This window comes from Rissa tridactyla, chromosome Z (genome assembly GCF_028500815.1).
Source record: "Rissa tridactyla isolate bRisTri1 chromosome Z, bRisTri1.patW.cur.20221130, whole genome shotgun sequence".
Classification (NCBI taxonomy): domain Eukaryota; kingdom Metazoa; phylum Chordata; class Aves; order Charadriiformes; family Laridae; genus Rissa; species Rissa tridactyla.
This window is the reverse complement of record NC_071497.1, coordinates 719,719-739,500: the sequence shown is the minus strand read 5'-3', so window position 1 is coordinate 739,500 and position 19,782 is coordinate 719,719. Positions and strand designations below refer to the sequence as shown.

The 19,782-nt window shown below is 49.7% G+C and overlaps 1 protein-coding gene across 1 annotated transcript; it reads right to left on the bottom strand.

Moving 5' to 3' along the window:
• Positions 1-243: 243 nt before the first annotated feature.
• On the bottom strand, positions 244-18,065 carry LOC128902706 (endoplasmic reticulum aminopeptidase 1-like). Its single transcript, XM_054186129.1, has 18 exons — positions 17,433-18,065; positions 16,729-16,867; positions 15,088-15,222; positions 14,388-14,508; positions 13,880-14,034; positions 11,697-11,810; positions 10,802-10,933; positions 10,129-10,260; positions 9,897-9,980; positions 9,300-9,457; positions 8,733-8,812; positions 8,264-8,447; positions 6,673-6,829; positions 6,398-6,582; positions 5,517-5,678; positions 4,490-4,630; positions 4,301-4,382; positions 244-2,456 (listed from the first exon to the last, which is right to left on the bottom strand). The coding sequence occupies exons 1-18, from the start codon at positions 17,921-17,923 to the stop codon at positions 2,310-2,312; spliced, it is 2,799 nt and encodes a 932-aa protein (XP_054042104.1). The 5' UTR covers positions 17,924-18,065; the 3' UTR covers positions 244-2,309.
• Positions 18,066-19,782: the final 1,717 nt, after the last annotated feature.

The window sequence follows — 19,782 nt, the reverse complement described above, 5'->3', positions numbered from 1 at the left end:
GCACTCGAGGAACCTCCGAGCCTGCCTGCTCTCTCCTGTGTTGTATTTCCAGCAGATACCCGGCAGGTTGAGGTCCCCAACCAGAACAAGGGCTGGTGATGGCGAGACTTCAGCCAGCTGCTTACAGAAGACTTCATCTGTCTCCTCATGCTCGTTGGGTGGTCTGTAGCATACTCCCAGCACAACATCTCCCTTATTTGCCTTCCCCTTCGTCCTTACCCATAAACACTCAACTTTACCATCGCTGGAATCTAGCTCCATACAATCAAAACATTCCCTAATGCACAGAGCCACACCCCCGCCTCTCCCTCCTTGCCTGGCCCTTCTGAAGAGCTTATAGCCATCCATCGCAGCATTCCAGTCGTGACAGTCATCCCACCACGTTTCCGTGATGGCCGCTACCTCATAGCTGTCCTGCTGCACAACGGCTTCCAGCTCATCCCGTTTGTTGCCCATGCTGCGTGCATTCGTGTAGGCGCACTTGAGCTGGGCTACCGACTTCACCCCCACCCTTGGCCCTTTATCCCTAGGCTCGTTACTAGCGGGCCTGGTTTTATCCCCTTCCCCCTTCGTTTCTAGTTTAAAGCCCCGTCCATGAGCCTTGCTAACTCTCAGCCTAGTGCCCTTTTCCCCTTTCGGGATCGGCTTTTCCCATTCTTAGCGAGCAGGCCCGGCGTCCTGCAGATCAAACTACGATCACAGAACCCAAAGCCCTGCTCGTAGCACCAGTTTCGGAGCCAGGTGTTGATCTGTCCGATTTTCTTGTTTACCCATTCGTCAGTCCCCAAACAGGAGGGACAGAGGAGAACACAGTTTGTGCTCCCGAACCCTTGACAAGCCGTCCCAAGGCCCTGAGATCTTTCTCCATTGCCCTCGGACTTCTGCTCTCCAGCTCCTCACCGTCTGCCTGTACGATCAAAAGAGGGTAATAATCGGAGGGACGTTTCAGGCCAGGAAGCTTCCCGGCGGTATCCCTAACACGGGCCCCAGGGAGGCAGCAGACCTCCCTGTGGGAAGGGTCCGGCCTGCATACGGGACCCTCCGTTCCCCTCAGAATGGACCCCCCTACGACTGTTGCCCTCCTCCTGCTCTTCACAGCAGCAGTCTTAATGCGTGGAGCTGGCTGCTTTGGCGACTCCCCGGATGGGGCTCTATCAGCATCCTTAGTTCCCTCATGGTCCGTCTCCAGAGGCCCGTATGTGTTCTGTACGGGCACCTGGGGGGGCATGGGGGGTCTGGAGGGGACCTCCTGCTGCCCCCAGCAAGTACCCGCTTCCATTCCCCGCCTCCATTCCCCGCCCTCCTCTCCTAGTTCCCCTCCTTCTGCCTGGTGACAAGAGGGCAGGGGATCATGACCTACAGGCAAGACGTAAGGAGCGCAATGCCCGTCTGTCCTGTTGAGTGTCAATGGGTACGTGTGACAACAGTTGCATTTCGATTAGGTGAAAAAGGGATAATGAAAAGCAAAAATTCCTGCTGAAACAAACTGCTGGTTAATCATCTGAAGTATAATCCACCAACTGTTTTTTTTTTATTTTTGCACAGAAAATGTACGTACTTGTTACCTAAAAGCACAAGAATATTTCCAGTGCGGGCAAAGCATCCACACCGGCAGCAGGAGGAGCCGGGCAGGACTCGGCGAGAGGGTGGCGTTACGGGCACCTCGGCAGCGTGCAGCCACCGCAATGTCCCCAGCCCTGAGACACCGCCAGAGAGCTCGCAGGGATGGGCCTCGTCGTATTTACTTTGATTGAGGCAATTTTAACTACACTTGGTACTTGGGGGTTTTTTAATTACCTGACGCTTGATCCAAGGTACAGGCTTGTCAAAATTACTCCCCTGGGAACACAAACCCTAAGGATAAAGACGCGTCCGCAACGCGGTAGGGCTGTAGCGCGTGTCAGTGTCGAGTAGCGCGGCCCATTGTACCTTTGCAGGAACGACAGCGAAGGGTCAGCACCTGCAGGTGGGAAGTTCCTCTGGGTTGTTCATCTCACAGTACCTTCGGCTTTTTCAGAAGCAATGCATTTCGCATTTCTAGCAGTCACACAACCCCCGCCCCCCCCGCCTTAATTCACGCCACAGCATCCCCCTTCTCTCAGAAGTGTCACCTGGGGAGACACCAGCGAAAGGACCGGGTCTGTTCCCAGCAAGCCGCAACCGTGAGACAGACAAATCCTGAGCAGCAGCAGCATTAGCCCGCCTTACAGTGCCTCCCAAACAAATCTATCCAATTGAGCTGTCCCTCCAGCCCTCCTTTTTCATGCCTTTTCAGTTACTTCTGACAAAAATAAGCAAGGTGCCTTAATTTACAGATGGTTGTTTTGCAGCCATGTCTTGACTTTCTCCAAATTTCTATCCATCCATTGTATGTTGTCTTCAATGGTTTCGATAGCTTGCTGGACACAGCGAAGCTGTGCGCTTCTTTCATCCAGAGAACTGAAGAATTCTTTCACCTGTTGACAAAAAAGTGAAAGAACAGTCGATGAAGAGGCGGCCACCTCTCCGTTGCGCAGGAAGACCAGAAGAAACTTGTGATCCTCGAACCTGGCCTTGGCTCTGCCCCGCCTCCCTTCCTCCCTGCTCCCCGGCCCGCCATCCCAAGAAGAGTTTTTTGAAACGGTTTCGTAGCGGCTCGATCTCACAAGCCCGGCAAGATCACATTTCAAATTCGACCATAAAAAAACGCAGCTGCAGGAGCTGTCGTCTGGTTCCTGCTCGTTCAATAAACCCGTGTGGCCGTTTCAGCCGTGGCAGCTGCAGTGTTTCAGCGCAGACGTCACCGGGGAGACTGAGCGTCCCCTGCTCTGCCCGGTGGCTGCTCTGCTCCCGAACACACCTTCCCCCGAAGCTCGGCCGGGTGCTCCTGCTGGTACGGGCGGGACAACGGTGTGGGACAGACAAGAGACCGTGCGGCTGTTACTAGAGTGGCTCAAGGAGAGCCACTGACCTTTGCCTGCCGGCAGCTCCAGACCATTTGGAGGCGCAGCAGAAGCGTAAGTGTTGATGGCAAAGCACTTTCGGAAGTTTTCCCTACACAGGGACGTCTGCACCTCCTTTCATTTTTCTAAAAAAAACCCTCCAACCTCCTCCAGTGCTTGGGGAAGCCGCTGCTCTCACCCTTGAAGCACTTGGGAAGGCAGCCACTGGAAACCTGGAGGCTGCTTCTGCTCCTTGAATTCACTGCATTCCCCGCGGCTGCTGCAAGTATTGGCAGCTGCCTCTTTCACTTTTTTTCTTTTTTTTTTTCTCTTGTTTTTTTCCCCAAGGAGGCAGTCCTGATCACAAGGCTCAGGCTTGAGCTGGCGTTAATGGCAGACGCTTTTAAAAGATACAGTGACTGTACATACTGTACAAATTAAAGACATCATTTTCTGATAATTTACCTTGATGAGTGTGATACAAGACGCAAATACTTGTACAAAGTACCACAGAGACACAAATAGGATACAAGGAAGGGAGCTGCTGGATTTTCTCCCTCAGCCTCAGAGTGACTTTGCCTGGATTCAGAGACTCGTGCCTGAGTCCCACGGATCCCCAGGGAGACACAGCCACATTTCTGGGTAGGACACGGAAATGTCCCTGCAGCCCCTGCCACTGGCCAAGATGCTGCTCGTGACAGACTGGGAGAGTCCGCTCAGATTTAAAATGAAGACTGAAGACCGTATTCTATATTCTCTCCTTTTATATTTAATATGGTTGCATTACTTAGGCCTGTGTTTTGCCGTAAAGCAGAAAAGTCTAAACTGGCAACAAAAATTGCAGCTTCTGAAAAGGCATTGTCAGGAATGCCATTATATCTGCACGTGGGCCAGTCTGGGTTTTTTACCATCGACAGGGATTGTGGATTAAGTCGACAAAATCATTATCCTCTGTGACACCCAGGAGCGTGGAGAATTTTCCCCAGAATAGAGGATACAGAACAGCGGTGTATTTCTCACTGGCCTTCAGCATTTGTCTTCTGTACAATCAGTGAACAGACCTAACGGTTTTTTCTCACTGTTCTCCAGAGCCGGCAGAAAAAACAGAGGCAGGTAAAGCACGAACGGCAGACAAACGTTGACACGCTGCACCCAGGCCCGCTGCTTAAACAAAGAACATCCTCCTCCTGGGCATTGGCTTAATGCTCTTCCTTCAGTAACCTAACTCATCACCAACACCATCGTTTCGCAAGGAAAACGCAGGGTCTTACCCTGACGCTTCATAACTGGCCGTGCTTTTACCATGTTAAGATTTAATCCCAATTTTAATTTCAGCTATACTACAGCTATGTTTTAAAACCAGAATCTGAATGGCTCACCTGTGCAAGCTGTGACCTTGTAGAGTACCGACTTGTCACTCCAGTGACGATGGTGGCTATGGAATTCGAACCAAGTTCAAATCTGGCAAAAAGAACCACCGATACTCAGAAAATGCCTATTTTTGGAGCCAGTAGAGTTTTAAAGTATCATTGGATAGAGAGAGCAGTAAAACAACTTCTGTTCCTTACTTTTCTACGAATTTCTCCCAATTTGCTTTCAAAAACGTCCAAGCCAGATGATAGCCGGCTGGGTTTTTGGAAACAAATACAATAATATGTGGAAGATCCTGAGTTCTTACGATGTCACCACGCAGACCTTGATCCATTAACCTAAGAATCAATAGCAGAGACGGAAGTTGTTTAGACCAGGAGATAAACCTGGCAAATTACTCATTTGGTACCGAGTTTTTGGTTGGAAGTTCCTTTTTCTAAAGGTCCTGACGCGTCATTTCTGCCGGGTCACTTCCGACTTCTCACAACAAACTCCTCGGCCACATCCATCTTTCCCATCGCTGTTATTTTCACAGTTACAGCTACTTGGCAGACCTGTATTCTAAATACCAAGCATAAAATCGGGGCTACAGTTTGCTCCTACTCAAAATCTCCAAATTAATGACAGTCCATCCGCCCCCTGAAAGAAAGGTATTTGTTCTACACTACGTGCCAGTGGAAAATTCGGACCTGCAAGTGCCCGAACAGCAATGCAATGCAGAGAATAAATAATGACATTACAGAAGAGCTAAAGCACGTCTCCAGTGATACGGGGACACAGCTCCATCGGTGTCGCATGCTGTCACCCCCATCAAACGGCGGAAGTCACAAAACGCGTGGTTTGCAGTTAACCCCTGAAAACCTCAGTGGTGCTCAGCTCGCTTAAAAGCAGGAAACCTCAAATTTTTATAAGAAACGTACAGCATGTGTGCCTGTAATCACAGTCACTAGTAAGGTAAATGAAGAAGTGTCTATCAAGCAAAGATCAGGTATCTTGCATTTTGTCCTAATTTGCTGCTGCAAATTCTGAGCGCGTTGACTCCTGGCACCAGAACACAGAAATGAAAAGGTGCAGCCACTTCCTCTGACCATATTACCTCTACAAAGCATTTGATACGCCATGAAATGCAAAAGCTCTGAAACGAGACTCTGAATAATTCTATTTCCCGTTTCAATGGTCGTAAAGTTTCTCCAAACACCTTGCTCTTCCTGTGTGACTACTTACCACTGAAGCTTGTCCTTACTTCTGCTGAGGCTGAGAGCCCATTCGATGTCGTCTCTCTCTACGCTGAAGGAGTGCAGTCTGTATTTACTGAGCAGGAAATCCCAGCCTTCGGATGTTTGCGCTCCGACAGCATACACTGCTGCCTTCACGTCTGCTGGCAAGCTACAACGAGTTGAAGACCACGTTACTCTCCACGGCGTATTTAGGACCACGGGTAGAGACATAACCACGTCACCGTCGCACGTCCACTCGCACGGCGGACAACTTATTCAAAAATACTGGTCCCTGGGGGGTATCAGACAGGGACCCCTGCCGCTGTGAAACACTTAAGCGTATCAGGCTGTATCTCAGTGTTGCTCCTGCCTTGGAAACAACTCCCAGAAATTCTGGACTCATCATTTTTTTTTTTGTCCTTTATTTTTGTATGCTCCTTTCATGGCTATGGCCAGTGAGATACCGATACGGTCCCCTTTGGCCTGCCCAGGACAATCTCTCAGAGGTACTTTGGAGGGTGTTTTAGGGAGTTCTTCCACCATGAGGAGAAACAAACATCAGGTGAAGTTCATGAACAGTAGGGAACTGGTTTTACAGCGGCTATAGGTCAGTCTTCAGACATGTAAATCGGGGAATACATGTTATCTTCGCTTTCCAGAACATCTTTACCAAGCCAAGTTGTGGAGTTCCACATGATGTATGCGCTAGTTTGGGCACATATCATGCACCAAACTGCGAAGGCGCTGGGAACGTGAAGTCTAAGTTAGAAAACCACGAAGGCTCAACTTCAGCGCACGGAAAGGACTGAAGTTTAGCTCTTTTTGTAAATTAACTCTACTGGTATTAAACAGAGTATCAGAAAAGGCAGTAATAGTTACAGAACAGACCTCAAGGTCCCGTTGGATTTCTGCCATTCTGTAAAATATCCTTTGGCTTTGTCCACGCACGGCTGGTACCTGTGCACGCAGGCGAACAGCAGCAGCGAGTGCCTAAGAAATCTCTCAGACACTGAGCCTTCATCGCTCCAAGACTGCTTGTCAATCAGGTCTTTAAACAGATTGACTATATACTCCTAAGACACGGAAACAACACAGATATATTTTAAAGTGCGTTTTATAGGGTACAGGCAGAGTTAGAACATTCTCGATTTTTAAAACCTTACCTTTAACTGTTTCTCTGTACCACCCGTATCCCTCCTCTCCACAAGCCTGTATATAGGAATCAGCTCGCTCATACCCTGGAGTACAGGCATGATTTGTCTTTCGTGTTTCAGGTACAAACTCAAATCAAAAGCTTTGGAAATCGACAATTTGTTTACGCTAAGGAAGCAGACGACAGGGGATAAAACAAGTTATAATTAAAACTTAAAAGCAAAAGCTAAGTCAAATGTTTTGCGGAAAACTATACAAATAGGAATGCCTTAAGAGTATTTTCAAATCTCTTTTTAACTCTGCTTTTGGAAGTGAAATGTTGCTCAGCAGCTACCCAAGCTATGAAACCTAACATTTAACCTTTGAACTAAGAAATGGACTGTAAGAGAATGACCTCGGAAGATCGACTTTTTCCCCGCCTCTCTCACGCGCCGAGGTTATCCCAGCAGAGCCTCTCCCTCCTGCCCTCTCCCACTATTGCTTTTGCTCTGCAAACCACACACGTACAGAAGGAATCCCACCACTGAGATGACCTCCTCGGCAAAACACCCTTCCAGCTCAACATGTAGATATTTGGCCTGCAGTAAGCCTCGAAGCTACAACGCCAACTGCTCCTTCACTGTCTTTACCTGACTCGGCAAACTCTCTCCTACCCCTGCCAGACACCTCTCAACGGTTTCTTCCAAGAGCAAATAGAGAACACCCAAGAGGTCTTTGCTCACTCCCCCTGCTCGTTTGTTCATCCTTCTGTGAATCCTTTTCTTCGGACTCCTTTCCATGTCAGCTCCCTGCACACGTTCTCATTTTGTCCTTATTCACCCGTCTCTTCTGCCTCAAAATACAAGTATGCTCTAGTCCCGCATCACAAAATGAACTCTGCTTAACTCAATTTGCATCTCTAGCTGTCCCTTCCTCCTTCGCTCTCGAAGCTCCTCGAACGTGCTGAAAATCTCGCTTCACTCTCCTCTTTCCAAACGAGAAAGACCTTTCCTCTGCTGTCCAAATGAACATCGCAACTAGGCCTGCTGACATCCCCTTCAGCTGCCAGCTCAAATTCATACGATCTTAATTATCGCCCATCTCCCTGCCACTGCCCTCTTTCTCAAACACCGGGAGCTCAGACCGGGAATTACTTCGGCCGGTTCCTTAGTTCTCTGAGCTGCGCACAAACGTTGGGAAAGCGCCTCTAGGACACAGCCTTTCCTAATGCATCCCCGGGAACCAAGATTAAGCCCGATCAGAATCACATCACGTCTTTATGACTGTAACAGCCTTGTTTCTAAACAACAAATGGCACCGGGATCTTTCCAGGTGCAAAAACATTATCCTAGTCCTTCACGCTTCACGCTTCACACTGGCATCCTTCCCTTAGCCAACAACAAATATTGAACACAACATGTTTCGCTAAATAGGGTTAGATAAATCCACTGCAACCAAGAAAAATCCTGGGCTTACACTGCTGTAAGCAGGAAAAGAATACGCTCTCCACCTTCTTAACAGATTTAAGGAATACTACGTACTTATCGGCACTTCCTTCCCCAGTGGTATATATGCAGAAACACAGAGTTTGTATTTTCTTCAGACTTGGGCAGGCGGCCATACCTCACGAGCTGGAATACGTTGTTAACCAGACTGGCTCTGTCGTTGCTGCTAATTGCTGTGTGGTTCTCTTTCAAAAGGTTAATCAGGCGATCCCATCCGTCATCTTCGTAGTGCACAATGTAATACCCATTCATGTCCACGTTGAATTTAACCCACTCCACCTCTTCCGGGAGGATAATGACATCTGGAAACGAAAATGGAACTCCTTTTTTTTTTCTTATTGATTCAAACACATCCTCGTACTACACCCAATGACAGTGTTATTCTCATTTCAGGCATTTAAAGAACACAGGAACACGGTTTCTAAATACATGAACAGATTGACGTCGTGGTATTACGGGGCTGACAAAAAATTGCTTCTCCGGTACCAGTAGTTCCAGTTCCCCGGTCCGAAAAAAACTGTGCAAAACTAAAAGGCTTGCAAACAAACGTTGAATACATTAATCTCCTATTTCGTCAAAGAAATTACCTGCTTTAGTTGTCATCAAAAATCTCTCCACCGTGTCAGATTTACTGGTAATGTAGGTTAGAGGAACGTGCCACGAGTACCTATTGCAAAACAGAAGTGCTTTGTTTAATGAAAGAACTTCACAAAAGCTTCTCCAACTTGTCCCACTCCAACCGCTGAGTAATACCTTTGCCCGCGCGGTAACGGCAACGCGCTGCACTCGCACCTCTGCGCTCAGCGCAGAGCCAGAGGCACCTAGCCAGCTTTCGTTTTGTTTGCTTGGGGGATGACTGACACTGAAGCCGCAACACTACAAACTTTCCAGCCTGGTCCCGCTGGCACGTCTCCAGCGTGGGCTCGCCCAGAGGCGCAGACACGGCAGCTCTGCAGCTTCTGCCACCGTGGCCAGGCGTGCGGGGTCCAAGGACAGGAGTGCTACCGATCCCGAGCTACACCGGGAAAGCCTCCCAGCCAAACAGCTCAGGGAGCGCTCCTCGAGAAGCAATTGTAAGAGCTCTTACTGGACATCACTGTCTGCCATAGGACAGTATTTCGGTTTGTGTGCTGAGATTGCCCCATTTTGTTTACCCTGTGGACAAGGCAGCGTCTACTCCCTTCACGTAGCGCTCCTGCTGCAGGTGGACGTTCTTCCCTCTCACTGTGACAGTTACCAGGGGAAAGCCTTTTTGCAGTGTCCAGGTGTCCATCATTGCCCTCACGTCAGGAGGTTCTCTGTTAGTCCAGTGCTGGTTTTTAGTGAGGGAAAAAGACAACACGGAGGAAGAGGAAGAAGACAGGAGTACACTGACAGTGAAACAGAAGCGGGTATGTCAGAACTCTAAAAGGCCCTCGGTATTGGTAAGCTCTACATAGGTGCGGTTAGACTGGATGACATCTCCAGCTGTTTATTTTGTGGGCGGTCTCATATAGTTAATGACATCTCATTAAGTTCTGCTGCTTTGCAATCAGCCCTGGGCACAGGAGTAGGATTTCTGTCCGATGTCAGAGAAAACAGATCTCCCGTGGAACTGAGGAAACTTTACACTCCCTAGGACCGTGCTCAAGCGGTAAAGGATGCTTTTGGAAGGGGCACGGATCAATGCCACGGCACGGAACAGTAACATCAGAGGGCACAGACACGTGCCAAACTCCTAAGCACTGGCAGGTGGAAAACCAGATACTTACTGCACTTGAAGATGACTGTTGGCTGCTTCTGCAAAAACCATCACCTTGTAGTCCATTTTTATCGTTACCTATTGTAGGGCAAATCTGAAAGGAAAAAACCCCAAAGTTTTGGGTCATCTCGCTTTGATGTCATAATCGTAAGTACTGGCCACAGTCCTCAGTAATATATTAGAGACAAAACACCAGAAGTTACGAAATTTGAAAAAAAAAAAAGAGAATAAGGAATACTTGCATTTGTCATGCTGTTCCACAAATCTTCATTTTTTGTATTCTGATAGCTGTATTTCTGCAGGTACTGGACAAGTCCAGCTTTAAACACATCAGCAGTCAGGTAGTCCCTCAGCATATTTAATACGCAAGATCCCTGAAAAAAAGAGTCACAAAGTGTTTACACAACTACCCCTTTAGCTGGCAAGGTGCTTGTTTCAGAAGAGTTCCAGCATACCACTAATCTACATAGCAGTTCACTTTTCTACGTCCCTCTGAATAAAAAAATACCCAGGTTTTATGCATATTGAAACAGTACTTTGGTCTTTTTGTGACGATTGCTCTTAAAAATATCACCGATTGAGCAAGTGATGTTATTGGTTTTTTTAATTACTATACATGCCAGCACCACACGATGCTCCAGTGAAAAACACTCCTTGGGTTAAGACCCTAAAAAAGTGGTTTAAGACTAAATTGATACAGAAGAGGTAGAAGAAGCAAAGGCTTCCTCATTTGAGAAATCGAAAACGCAACTGCCCTTTGAATCCACCCAGGTGTTTCCAACAAGGCATTATTCCAGTCATAAAACAATTAACACCGTGACTCAGGGACATCTTGTATGTAGGGGTAAAATCAGTAAAATACAATTGACTAGTACAAGCAGCACAACTGAAATCAGCAGCAGTTATGTACTTTACCTTCTCATAGGAAACGCTATCAAACATTTCTAAAATTTGAGCTGGATCTTCCACAGAAGTAGATATAGCGTGTGAGGAATTTAAGGCATCCACTGCCATGGCATCAAAACATCTCCGTAAGAAATAGTCTTCCTGATGGGAGGCAGAACCAAATATTACTACTAAATTTTGCTCGGTGACTACTGAATCCCTACGCGTTCACTTCTCAGTCCGTTCCCCATGATCTTTTAAGCCACACAAAGAAAAGACGACTCAGCTTCCTTTTTCTTCCAGAGCATAAAAATAACCTCCAACCAGCAGAACAGACAGCCAAGTGACTTCTGGTGTTTTAAACTAACTTAAATAGTTGAGCTAGTGAGACTTCAAAATAACTCCAAAAAGACACCTGCACATTCCAACAGTTTGATGACAGAGTGGTCAGTAAGCGTAAAAAACAATTAAAAAAAAAGAAAAAAAAGGAAAAATGTGAATTTCCCTATTATCGTAGCCACTTAGGCTATGGCAAAATTCTGCCCAGATGCACCGTCCATCTGACTTCGGCAGAAAATGTCACGTATCGGGCCTCTGCTAGAGCTAGTGGAAGGATTTTGGTGTTTTCAAATCTGACCCTCTTGGAAGAAATCAGACAAAAGAATTTCTTTACTTTTTTGGAAGTCTAAGTCTCTTCAAAAAAAGAATACGTTTGCACCGCAATCGTTAACTTCCGTCATCAGTTCACGAAAACATTTACATATAGTTAAATCCATATTCCTATCCTTCCCAGTTAACGTCAGATCATCCTATCAAACAGAAATTTAAAAGTGGTTCACAGCACTAATCTGTTTCATCTTTGTCCTTACTCAGTAGTGGATTTAGAAGGCAGTTATAAAACAAAAATACAGTAACAGCTGCTTACAACTCTCAGTTCTGGATGGGTAACGCTGACTGAGACGAACTCCATAAACTTCGCAAACCCTTCATTTAACCACAGGTCATTCCACCACTCCATGGTAACAAGGTTGCCAAACCACTGGGGGAAAAAAAAAAGGACTTCTGACATTAAATACACAATTTCTCACAAAGGTTGCATTGCATTGAGAGGGCTGGCAGATGTTATTGCTAGACCACTCTCCATCGTCTTTGAAAGGTCGTGGGGAACAGGAGAGGTGCCTGAGGACTGGAGGAAGGCTGACATCGCTCCAATCTTTAAAAAAGGCAAGAAGGAGGAGCCAGGGAACTACAGACCGGTTAGTCTCACCTCTGTCCCCGGGAAGGTAATGGAGCGACTCATTCTGGATGTCGTCTCCAAACACATAGAGGAACAGGAAGTTATTGGAAGTGGTCAGCATGGATTTACCAAGGGCAAATTATGCCTGACCAATCTGATAGCTTTCTATGATGTTATAACGGGTTGGCTGGATGAGGGGAGAGCCGTAGATGTCATCTACCTTGACTTTAGCAAGGCTTTTGACACTGTCTCCCACAACATCCTCATTAGGAAGCTGAGGAAGTATGGGCTAGATGAGGTGATGGTGAGGTGGATCGAGAGCTGGCTGCGCGACAGAGCTCAGAGGGTTGTGATCAGCGGCACAGAGTCCAGTTGGAGGCCTGTAACCAGTGGTGTCTCCCAGGGGTCAATACTCCGTCCAGTTTTGTTCAGTATATTCACTAATGACCTGGATGATGGGACAGAGTGTATCCTCAGCAAGTTTGCTGATGATACCAAGCTGGGAGGGGTGGCTGACACTCCGGAGGGCCGTGCTGCCATCCAGCGTGACCTGGACAGGCTGGAGAGCTGGGCAGAGAAGAACCAAATGAGGTTCAACAAAAGCAAGTGCAAGGTCCTCCACCTGGGGAGGAAGAATGCTAAGCACCAGTATAGGTTAGGGGTGGACCTGCTGGGAAGTAGTTCTGAGGAGAAGGATCTGGGGGTCCTGGTAGACAGTAAATTATCCACGAGCCAACAATGTGCCCTTGTTGCCAAAAAGGCCAATGGAATCCTGGGCTGCATAGGGAAGAGTGTGGCCAGCGGGTCGAAGGAGGTCATTCTCCCCCTCTACTCTGCACTGGTGAGGCCACAGCTGGAATACTGCGTCCAGTTTTGGGCTCCCCGCTTCAAGAGGGACAGGGAACTACTGGAGCGGGTCCAGTGTAGGGCACCTAAGATAATTGAGGGACTGGAGCATCTCCCTTATGAGGAAAGGCTGAGAGAGCTGGGACTCTTTAGCCTGGAGAAGAGAAGGCCGAGGGGAGACCTTATTATGGCATATAAGTATCTAAAGGGTGGGTTGAAGGAGGATGGTGCCAGCCTCTTTTCATTGGTTCCCAGTGACAGCACGAGGGGCAACGGGCACAAGTTAGAACACAGGAAGTTCCGTTCAAATACACGGAAAAACTTCTTTACGGTGAGGGTGACAGAGCACTGGAACAGGCTGCCCAGGGAGGGTGTGGAGTCCCCTTCTCTGGAGATTTTCAAGACCCGCCTGGATGCAGCCCTGAGGGATGTGCTCTGGGCAATCCTGCTTTGGCAGGGGAGTGGGACTAGATGATCTCTAGAGGTCCCGTCCAACTCTGAAGTTTCTGTGATTCTGTGATTTATGAAGCTGCATTTAGGGTATGTTATTGACCGCTACGGAACCTTTTGCTAGTGATACAGCTTGCTCTGGCCTCTTCCCATTGCATTCTCCTTTTAGCAGTAATACAGCAAAACATGGGCTTCTACTCACATTCCACTCACAAGAAACCTTGCAAAGAAACCCCGTTTGGCAGGGAAGCCACGTACGAAATGGCGCACCTTTCCAAACTTCCATGTTCCCATTTTGGCGGCCTAAAATTAATTTCAAGGGCTGTCAACGGTGCAAAGGCCCCACAGTGCTGGAGCTGCTGGACTGAACGCAATTGTACCTCCAGCCCTGCGCGTCGGTGCAGCCTGCCAGCACTCCTTCCCCAAAAGCAGTCCTCCTCGTTCACAGACGAGCCCTCAAGCAGAGGCCGCTTTTTTCAGCTTCCAGCTCCAAGACCCTCCTCCCCGCACAGCATCCATCAACCCTGACCCCTCTGCAGGCCCTTCTGAACTCCTTATTCTTCCCCAGATCTCACCTGATGAGCCAGCTCATGGGCTATTATCATAGTAATCCGAAGTTTAGAAGACGCCGAGGACTTTTCAGGGTCATACAACAATGCGGATTCCCGGTATGTGGTCAGTCCCCAGTTTTCCATAGCACCAGACTGAAAATCAGGAAGAGCTGCTAAATCTAGAAAAAAACATTAAAATACTACTGGTATCGTTTTCCTCAATAAAGAACTCGCTTACCTGCTCCTCCCACTTCATGACTGCTCCCACATAAGCACAGGTATCACACACACTTCTAAAGGCTCTCTTTAATGTAATTGCAAAAACATACTTTCAAAAAAAGCTCTACGCAGAAGACAAGGATCTTCAGCTCCCAGTGGAGCTTTTCCTCAAGTGCTGTCAAGCAGACACTTACTCCAAAAGCCTCTGAGCCAATCTGGGCCCTGTCTTAATACTCTAAATTTCTGGTTTTGTGGTATTTTACTGTCGGTGCTTAATAATGTTCTTGAATGCATGAAATTATTTAACACTTACCTTGTTTCGGTAAAGGATATGGAATGCTGAAGTAATCCTCATAGAAGTCTAAAAGTTTCACCGCAGCATCCAACGCGTAATCAGCTTGCTTGATCTTGTCTGGCACCGTATACACAGAAATCTACGGCAGACAAGCAGGCAGCACTTCAACCCCAACATCAAAAGCTTACAGAAGTTGCTCTTTACCACAGTTACTTCGATGACCATAAAAAGGGACACTAGAGCACATGCCTATCACGTCTCGCACACGGGCTACTGAAACATTTGCAGAAAAACATTATCGGAATTAGGAAAACAAGTGTTAAAACTCACCCACGAGAACCACCACACCCCTCCAAAGACTTCGACTATTTCCAGCCCTACCACGATAGAGTCACTCAACTGACACAGGTTTCCATTAGTGCTGATACTCCATGAAAACTGGAGTTCATTTGTGTTTAATTATACAATCTTAGATGAAACAAGCTGTCACCAATGCATGTAACTGTCTAAGAAGTAAGCCCGTTACCAAAAACCCGTGAAACTCACAAAGCCCAGAATGCAAATTGATCACCCAAGTACAGAATCAATTCCTTTCTCTCTTTTCCCTCCTGTAAAACGTCGAGACATATAAATCAGATGATCTAACTGCAAAGTAAAACATTATGTATTCATACAGACTTAAATACAAAAAAGCTCTTAGAAAATGAGACAGAGTTACCTTAACTCCGCGACTGGTTATTTTGCTGACGGATTTAAAGTCCGAAACGATAAAGGCCACGAGGTACGTACTCATCTTGACAGTGGTATCAAAATGGTCCTCAACAAGCCAGGGAGTTAGATTCACAGACTTCACCTAAAAAACGAGCACAGCGCATCACCCAGTGTACTACCTGCGAGGACCCTGGCACCAGCAGTTGCTGTCTTTCTTCTCACTTTACAGATACTGCATTTTAAAGATAGATACTACGTTACAGTTTAAAGATATTACATTACTTTACAAAGACATACTGGAAAAAAGCCATCCCCGTGCCCACCCTTCCCCACAGCGAGAACGGAACTGCGCATACGTATAGACATAGGGGCACTTCCATTCAGAAGCGTTACTTACTTCTACACCGGTAAAACCAGAAAAACAAAAACGCTGTTGAGCCCACCGATGGAATTAATCTCTGCTCACACCGATGGAATTAATTAATCTCACACCGAGGGAATTAATCTCACACAACTTTAGCTGATCAGCAGCTGTATAAATCTCAGCAGCCGCTGTTACACGCGAGAGAAGTGAGCTCCTCCAAATCGTGACTCAGCTACCTCGGGTGTGTGGTTTCGCATAAAATGAGGCACTGTTGGAGGTATCCATTTCCCCTCTTGGTTACAGAGAGCCCTAGCTGACCAACTTGACCGGCAACACGTTTAGCCCCACTGAACTGTAACACTGGCACTCACTCCTTAGTCATTTTTTTATCTGTTTCTCTACAAAAGAATTGATTTTTGTTACACCAACTTTCCAGACTTTTCATTTTTGAAAGGTACTTGGGTGAGGGGTGGGAAGTGCCGTTCCCTCGTATAAAGGTTAGTTTCCTTGCAAACCAGCAACTAATAGAACAGAAGAACTTACGGAGAATCTCTTACGCCCAAAGGAAGATCCAATGTACAAAACACAGTTAAGCCCATATATGCATACGTATTTATAATCACAAACAATATCTGTAGCTACTACATGTACAGCACTCTCACTCTGAGATGTTTTTTTAGAAGTCCAAAGGTTATTTTTTTTTTTCACAGAGAAAGTCCTGTTTATCTGACAATTAAGTTAAGACACATGCATCATGTATTTATTCACACACATTTCATCATTCATCTTAAAATCTAAGATCAACATGGAAAGCATTGTGTGAGTAAAAGAAAGATTTTGGAGGCTGCGCTGTGCTGATCATTCTCACACTTCTGCTGAGAAGCAGGAACCCATACGATGCATTATTTTCTTCATTCTGTTTTAACCTTGTGTCAAGACTACCAGCAATAGCACACACACGCTAATGGGAAGGGGAGGGGAGGGGAGGGGAGGGGAGGGAAGCTTGGAAAGGACCTTTAAAGGCCATCTAGTCCAACCCCCCTGCCATGAGCAGGGACCTCTTCAACTAGGTCAGGTTGCTCAGAGCCCTGCCCAGCATGGCCTGGAATGTCTCCAGGGATGGGGTGTCTACCACGCCCCTGGGCAACCTGGGCCAGTGTCTCACCAAACATGTTCAGGTCATCATTCCCAATAAAAGCAACTGCCTGAATATTCTGTTCTCCTTTTGCTTTTGTGTTTCAAAGATCATCAGTCAACAGCACATCATTAAAAGTATCCACCTACAATTGGCATATTGGACAGCGCACGGTGCTTTGGTTCCCTCCTGATCTTAATTGAGAACCTGGCTTTGAAGGCTGGTTCATCAAAACATGGGAAGGCCATTCGCGCAGCTGTCGGCTCAAACTGTGTTGCTGCAAGCACTCTAAGTGGGGGGAAAAAAAAGGGTTACGGTCAAACACCTTCATACACACAGCGATGTCTGAAAATAGAGTAATTTCACATTTACACAGTAACTACAGGTACTACCAAAAGCTTTTGCATATCACAGAATCATAGAATCACAGAATGTTTAGAGTTGGAGGGGACCTTAAAGCCCACCCAGTGGCACCCCCTGCCCTGGGCAGGGACACCTCCCACCAGCCCAGGTTGCTCCAAGCCCCGGCCAACCTGGCCTTGAACCCCTCCAGGGATGGGGCAGCCACAGCTGCTCTGGGCAACCTGGGCCAGGGGCTCACCACCTTCACAGCCAAGAACTTCTTCCTCAGATCTCACCTAAATCTCCCCTCTTCCAGTTTAAACCTGCTCCTTCTTGTCCCACGGCTCCCCTCCCTGCTCCAGAGTCCCTCCCCAGCTTTCCTGGAGCCCCTTTAGGGCCTGGAAGGGGCTGGAAGGTCTCCCCGGAGCCTTCTCTTCTCCAGGCTGAACCCCCCCAGCTCTCTCAGCCTGTCCTCACAGCAGAGGGGCTCCAGCCCTCCAAAAAGGGTTACCTGAGTTCTCCTTCCCGGGTCCTGTAGGTGCTTTTATAAAAGCCATGGAAGGACTCGGAGAGATTTGCCCGGTATTGGATGCGGAGGGTGTAGTTGTGCCCAGCCCGCAGGGGCTCAGCGGTGAGGAGTGCCACCTGCTCCAGGGCCTGGTGCTCCACCACCCGCGCCTCCTGCGCCGGGCGGCCGTGGCCAGCCTCGACGGTGGCCCTGGCGATCCCCAGGTGCTTGCTGTGCAGGACTACCGCACTGGTCTGCCAGGTGACTGTAACCTCGATGGCGGCGCTGCCGGCGAAGGTCAGGGTGGTGAGGTTGGGATGGATGACGAGGTGGTAACGCAGTGGGACAACATCCTTGGGGAGTCTCACCCCCTGCCAGGGGAAGGGCGTGCTGTCACCGCCGAGAGCCAGAGCCGCGCTCAGCAGCCCCACCAGCCCCGCCGCCACGGCCAACGACGGCCATGGGGGCGGCCCGGCCCGCCGCCGCGGCGCCATTTTACACCCGCCGCCTGAGGGAGCCGGGAAGGAACGGCGGGAATTCCCCCGCTGGGCACAGCCCTGGGGCGCGTGGCGCGGCACCGCACCGCACCGCGCCGCACCGCACCGCGCCGCGCCGCAGCCCCGGCAGCCCCCAGACTGCCTGCCGCGGCCACCGGCCCCCGGCGCCGCCGCTGCCGCCCGTCGAGATGGCGGGAGGCAAAGCGAAAGCGAAAGCGGGGGGCCGGGCACTCCGCGCTGCCCGCCCCGGCCCGGCCTCCGCCGTGGGTGGCTGATGCCGGCGCCGCCGGGGAAGGGGAGTGGCTGAGGCGCTGCGGGTCGGTTACTGAACGGGAGCCGCCTGGGGAGAGGCTGAGAGGCGCTGGAGGCGGAGACACCCGTAGGGGACCTGCTCTGCCGGGCCCCCCCTCGCACCCCTGCGGAGCCCCGCCGCCCCCGACAGCTGGAGGGACTGCATTGGATCCCGCTTGCGGCCCCGGGGAGCCCTGCTGTTCCCCAGGCAGCTGGAGGGGCTCTGCCGGGCCCCGCGGGGAGCCCCAGGGAGCCCCGCGGCTCCCCAGGCCCCACTGGGCCTTCCGTGGGGCCCTGCGAGGCCGGGAGAAGCCCTGGGGCTCTTGGCGGGGACTGCTTGGCCCAGCTCATGCATCAAGAGGAGTGTGGCCAGCAGGTGGAGGGAGGTCATCCTTCCCCTCTAATCTGCCTTGGTGAGGCCACATCTGGAGCGCCGTGTCCAGTTCTGGGCTCCCCGGTTCAAGAAGGACGGGGAACTGCTGGAGAGGGGACAGCAAAGGGCTACCAAGATGCTGAGGGCACTGGAACACCTCTCTGATGAAGGAAGGCTGAGGGATTTGGGTCTCTTCAGTCTGGAAAAAGGACGGCTGAGGGGGGAATCTCATCAACACTTACAAATACTGAAAGGGTGGGTGTCAGGAGGATGGGGCCAGGCTCTTCTCAGTGGGGCCCAGGGACAGGACAAGAGGTAAAGGAAACAAACTTGAGCGTAGGAAGTTCCACCTAAACGTGAGGAGGAACTTCTTCACTTTGAGGGTGGCAGAGCCCTGGCACAGGCTGCCCAGAGAGGTGGGGGAGTCTCCGTCTCTGGAGAAATTCCAAACCCGCCTGGACGCATTCCTGTGCCACCTGCTGTGGGTGACCCTGCTCTGGCAGGGGTTGGACTGGGTGATCTCCAGAGGCCCCTGCCGACCCCGTCCAGTCTGGGATTCTGGGATTCTGGGCCCCACCCCAGCAGGGGGGAGTGAGTGAGCGGCTGCGTGGTCCTGGTCGCTGGCCGGGGTGAAACCACGACATGCTGCTCTAGCCTTGACAAGAACATGGAGACCTAAAACACGTCAAGGCCTTACTTGTCTTTCATTCCTCTATTCAGAGAAAGCAATTCCACTGCAGCGCGGAAGCTTTAATTAACACCCTCCTATCTCAGGCTTGGCCAATCCATAGACATATGACCCGCGAGCCCACATACACGTGGATGTCGCCACGTCCAGCACCTCTGGCCTTCCTGTGGGGCTGCCACCACTGGTGGGGCCACTCTCCACCCCTGCCGGCGCCCCGAGCGTGCCTGGGCCAGGAACTGCCGCTCTGCTCAGCACGTGGTGGAGAAGCAACGGGCTCCGGCATGGCCAATTCCATACCTGGACACCCCCGATGTGGCCCCTCCAGCTCTCGGGGGGGCTGGGGCTCCACACGGTGCAGGGGTGGCCCGGCAGAGTAGGTCCCCGTGGGTGCCTGGGGGGCAGCAGGGCAGTGCGGGACGGGGAAGAAGAGCCCAAACACCACATGAAATTCCACAGTCTTTTTATTAATGGCTGGGAGACGCAGGCAGGCCGGCTGTGCTCCTC